This window comes from Trachymyrmex septentrionalis, unplaced genomic scaffold, assembly GCF_001594115.1.
Source record: "Trachymyrmex septentrionalis isolate Tsep2-gDNA-1 unplaced genomic scaffold, Tsep1.0 scaffold123, whole genome shotgun sequence".
NCBI classification, from domain to species: Eukaryota; Metazoa; Arthropoda; class Insecta; order Hymenoptera; family Formicidae; genus Trachymyrmex; species Trachymyrmex septentrionalis.
The window spans coordinates 311,552-317,273 of record NW_017304363.1 but is presented as its reverse complement, the minus strand read 5'-3'; the positions used below and the strand labels follow the sequence as shown (position 1 = coordinate 317,273).

Sequence of the window (5,722 nt, the reverse complement as noted above, 5' to 3'; positions counted from 1 at the left end):
GAATAATGAACGAAGCTACACGAAGCTACAATGTATATGGCGTCTGTTTACTAGTGCGCGACTTGTCTTCGCTCCTGTTACGAATCTTATTTCTCTTCCGTCCGCTATTGCTTTCCTCTATTTCCGGATTATCCTTCGTTCTCCACCTGAGCTTCCTCGACATCTGTTGTCTCAATGGCATTCCAGGTGATTTTTCATGTTAACGAATTTAAACTGGTACATTGGATCGAAACGGGTTCGTGTATAATAATTAAAAAATAATCAACGTGCGTTATGTTACTGCGCGAGGATGGATTATAAACAATATATTTCGTAAAAATAAAAATTAAACTTATACGGAATATTTGAAGTCCATACATGTTAATCCGATTATATACAATATATTTTTTGCTAGTGTACGTTTTTTTTTAACAAAATTAAAAATTTATTCCAAAATATATGATGGTGGATTTCGGCTTTCCTCTAAGCTATATTCTTCCTTCGATTTCTGATCTTTGTTTTCTCCAAAGGCAGCAAGGCGATTCTTAACGAAGAAATTAAAGGCGGAGGGCAGCACACGCGAAAGTGCTCTCGGTTTTGCGTTAAACTTTTACGATGCACTCACGGATAAAGCTGCAAAGATTCTTCTCGCTATACGGATCTGGCTCGTTAAACCGATTTCGTTCGAGCTACATCATTTCGTTATTAACGAAAGGTCGACTTCTTCCTCACTAATACTATGATACATCTTTAATCTGTGTTTTAACTTGTTCTACAGATTAAATGCTAATTACAGTTCTGCGAGCGAAATGCAGATATTTTAAATTTTCATGTCAAATTATATAATTTACCCATTAATAATTAAACATGAAAAATTTTTATAAGTTATATTATTCTGCGTATTTGTGTGCGTTGTTGGGAGACAAAAGGAATAATACATTATTTTTATTAAAATAAATTTGGATCTTTAGGCATACTAACAAATATAGACATACTAACAAATTATACTATTTGCGTACATTATTTTCGTTATTTATAATAAAAATATAAATAATATAAGACTTACTACATAGCGCATAAAAAGAAATTAAGTTATTATTTAATAGTTTTATCTTATAATAAAATTTGTTGAAACAAGTTTGAGTGTATAAAATACGAAAACTTTTATGCATCTTCAAAAGGATACGTTATGATTTACATATAAATACGCATTTATTATTTACAACTTAATTATGTACAATATTTCAAACGCGATACACAATGAGTTTATGTAAGCAGCACGTCACCTGTAGTTGTGATACATTTTGTAAAAGAAAAAAAAATGTTTTACAAATTCATTAAAAATGAAATATTAATACAATTTAAATCGTTGTGCATTCATTATATAATAAAAAATTAACTAATAATCTAGTTAATCATGTTACTAATATATATATTTTCTTCTAAAAATAAAGTCAATAAAATATATATTCTTTAATTATATTCTTTAAGCATGCATTTTTGTATGGAATCAGTTAGAATTTTCAAATAGTATTCATCAAATCTCTTTCTCTTTTATCATGGAAATCTGTATGAAATCGACTTTCGTTCTTCTCGTCGTGCGATAAGCAATTTTTCTCTCGCACCGTGAATTCGTGCATCCATTTGCCAGTCAGAATCTTCTTCGTCGTTATAGTCGGTTTATTTCGTAACAAATCCGTAAACGCGACTCTTTCCTTCCGGAGTTGCCTGCGTGGGTAAATATTTAATGCTCCAAGGATCGGCAGCCGCATCAAGCAAACGGAAAACGCAGTTTTATCGTTTGTACGCACTACGAAATAAAGTGTGCCGAAGACGAAGACGAGAAACGGAAAATGGGAAAAGGGACGTTGTATAACTGTATATTGTATATTCTCGAAAGAAAATCGAAGGCGAATATCGTGTGCGGTTACTAAGAATTGATACGGGAGGACGGACGCGTAGAAAAGTGGATCTGGGCATGCAATATTTGCGATCCACTCAACCGCGTAGCTGTCCTGGGATAAGCTTTATGATTTAAGTCAATGTAGACTTAATATCAATATACTATGTATATATATATGTATGTGTGTGTGTATGTGTGTGTGTGTGTGTGTGTGTGTGATCGCGCAACGTTTTCTAGCGATGACAATCTGTATTCGTATAGATTTTATAGCTTTAGAGACGCAAGAAAATAACGAGTTATCAAAGCACAAACATTATTATTTAAACTCATAAAAAATGATAGCGCCGCAGATCTAGTAGTTAGAATCGTCATCCTTTTTTAGAGATATACCTGTAATGTGAATTTCTTTACTCTCTACATATTTCTCATCAACGTTGAAAAAAGCAGAATTCATATGTAGAGAATTATTTCCATAATCTCTTTCCAAGAGGAAACTGGTACTATCTCGTATCAAAAATTCTTTGCCTTCGTGAAGAAATCTTCTAAATGGATGACGCCATGCTATAACCACTTCGTAATTTTAATATAATAAAAGAAATAATAATAACTTTCAATAATTTTAGTAAATGGCATCGTAAAAAACATTGTTGTAATTTTCCTAAAAGAATGTCGGAAAAGTTTTTATAAATCCACATTCGTAATTTAAGATGGCAATTTTCAAAACTACTATATGTACAATCTGCCGATAGAATAACAATTATAACTTCAATGTAAAGTAATCATTGCAGAAAAAGTAAATAAAACATCTGATTAATTTATATATATGTATTAGTCAATTTTAAAATAAAATAATGTAATGAATTAAAAAAAAAAAATGTATAAATCTATCAAATTTGCGAAATTAAAAAAAAATGCAAAATAAAATAATCCATGAATTAATATTAATTTGTTTCGCTGTAACCTCTCACTATAAGCCTTCATATACACTGAGAAAAAATATATATTCTAAATTTCAATAAATATTTATGTTAAATAGTACCAACTAAATATTTATTAAATATATTTATTTGGTACAAGAAACATTAATTTAATTTAACAATCACTTCTTTTTTTTAAGTCAATATTTATTTATTGTAAGTAAGTGTTTAATTGGCAGTATTCAAATACATATTTATTTAAATTTAGGCTATTTTTTTTCTCAGTATTGTGTGCGCGTGTGTGTGTGTGTGTGTGTGTGTGTGTGTGTGTGTGTGTGTGTGTGTGTGTGTGTGTGTGTGTGTGTGCGTGTGTGTGTATTTATCTCGTCTCACACTCACGATTTTAAAATGTTTCAAATTACATGGTTAAGTATATTAATCTATAATTCTATAAAGGAATATAAAGCCACTGAGAGCCGATACAGTTGTATAGTCAAAAATAATGTATATGTCAATCATAAATTACAAACGTAGTCAATGTAATTATAACAATGTCTTGAGAATGTGTGAGAGGACGTTTCACATTACGCAGTGTTTATATCAAGACATTGTTATAATTAAATCGCGTTATAAAGGATCATCGTTATGCTGAGTACAATGTAAGTTTTATCCATTTGATACAATCAATTTTAATACTTTGACTATAATTAAAAGTTTATAAATTTTATACATTAACTCGATTTTAATTAAATGATTGAATTCTTGTTTGGGTGTCCAGCTAAGTACAACAGACGATAGACGAAGTTCTTAATTTTGGACAACAGCCTAGCGATGATTCATTGACAATATTCATTTACCTTATTGTGTTACAACGCATCAATTTTGATTCCGATGAATAATTGTTACACTGAAGCTAATCTAATCCTATGGCTGAAACGTTTGTAATTGGTAATTGATATACATACATTATTTTTAACTATACACGTACAACTGTGTCGGCTCTCAGTGGCTTTATATTCCTTTATAGATTTAATCTTTGGAGCCTTGTTTAATTTTAATTTTAATCAATCTATAATTATTTCAATGTCGACAGTTATTCTATTTATATTATTAGGACACTATATATTATTGTGAATAATTCTCATAAATGGGAGATTCTTAGAATATAACCATTCAATTTTTCAATAGGAACTTTATAACAGATTCGTTGTTTCAGGAATGTCTTATGTACATTTGCGGCAAAATCGATGGTCACCCTTTTCCGGAAATGAAAAAAAAAGAATGCAATGTTGGACTGCATTCACTGTGAAGGAAAAGAGCTCCTTCTGGATCCGGCTTGGGTCCTGCTGGTATTGTTAAGTAAGTATGCCGCAAGCTTCGTCGAGTTAATCAACCTTCCGGAAGAGGGAGAAAGGGACTACCAAGGATGGATAAGAGGATGAGAGATTCCATGGTCAGCTCTACATTCTTCGCATATTGCCAGGGGCTCTCAACTAAGTTTCTAGAAATTGAATTTGTCACACTTGCAAAAAACTCCAAACTTTAATATTGTATTAAAATAATATAGTTTTACATCTTATAATAATAACAGTGTATTTTTTAAAAAATCAAACAGAAAATTAGTATTTTTATAGAGAAGAAAAATGTTGATCTTTTTTATTTAAGTCATCATAAAAAATTAAAGGTCATTAATATTTTGGAATTTACGATTATTCCAGGATATAAAATATATAAAGGTCAGTGTATTCTATAAATTAATCTGTAATTTAATAACATCTTCTAGTCTAAGACAATGAACATTCTAATTATTAAAACATGCTATTTTAGTATTTACATAAGTTTTCGCTGGTTAAAAATTTTCTTTTGTTGTGTTCGGTATATAGAAACAACGAAGCCATATTAGGCCGCAACGTTGCGAACATTTCGTCGTGATAAGAGAGAATATTCTGAATTCACGCGCGCTGAATATATTCGTCATATTGTTATGCGGTAGCTGAATGGTTTTCTCGTTTGGGAAGCCAAGACTTCGCGAGAAGAACAAAGAAATCGAGAAAAAAATTGTTAAGATTTCGTTTGAAAAATTCACAAGTAATAAAAGTTAATAAAAAAAAATAACTTATTGATGAAAAATAGAATTGATTGACTGTTTCTACCTTTTAATAAATGGACTAATCGATGACGAATGCCCGATATCGGCACAAGCCAATCTGTTTAAACACGCATAAATTCAACATTGATTCTGGCTTTTTACAAGCTCTGTCAAATGTAAACGGTGGTGTACGTACGCATATTTTCGCATCGTTCAAACTATGAAATACTCGGCTAGATATTGATACGGTCGAACAATTTGCTAAAAAAAAAAAAAAATTCCTGTACTGCGATCAATCGTTTCTTCGGCAGTCGCACTGGGTTCCGGCAGAATCGTACAATTTGTACGCGCCAGGAAATGCGCCCCGTTTGTGTATTTTTCGGAGGGGATGGAAGTTCGAATCGGACACGATTTTATCAACTACGAATGGAGAAAGATAGGAATGTTTTTTGGAGTACGTTGGGTTATACGTTTACCATTGAAGGGGGCATCAAATCACATATATGCAAGTCTCGTATCGATATTGCAAGTAATAACGTATAATTGTACATGGATTTAATATGTCACGTAGGTATTAAAAATTAGAAAGTCTATTAGTTATTACCTTATAATATAGTTTATTTCAACAGATTCTTTGAGAAAGAAGATGTCATTTTGTTTTTTATTTTTTTTAATAATTTCATCGAGAACTGCGTTATTAGAATTTAACAGGATATAGGATATTTAACACAATCGTCTTCTGATTTTCAAAACTAGTTTTTACGAAAATAAAGTTTTACGAACGAAAGAATTTTACTTTATATTTTGATAAATCTTTTTGAAAATACAAATACA

At 30.8% G+C, this 5,722-nt stretch overlaps 1 protein-coding gene across 1 annotated transcript in view; it reads left to right on the top strand.

The window, feature by feature from the left end:
* Window positions 1-4,193, top strand: part of LOC108755489 (membralin) — an 85,662-nt gene extending 81,469 nt beyond the window's left edge. Inside the window, exon 12 of the mRNA XM_018498530.1 lies at window positions 4,016-4,193. Within this exon, the coding sequence (XP_018354032.1) occupies window positions 4,016-4,158 (143 nt within the window). The 3' untranslated portion in view covers window positions 4,159-4,193. The remainder of the gene's footprint in view (window positions 1-4,015) is intronic.
* Window positions 4,194-5,722: the final 1,529 nt, after the last annotated feature.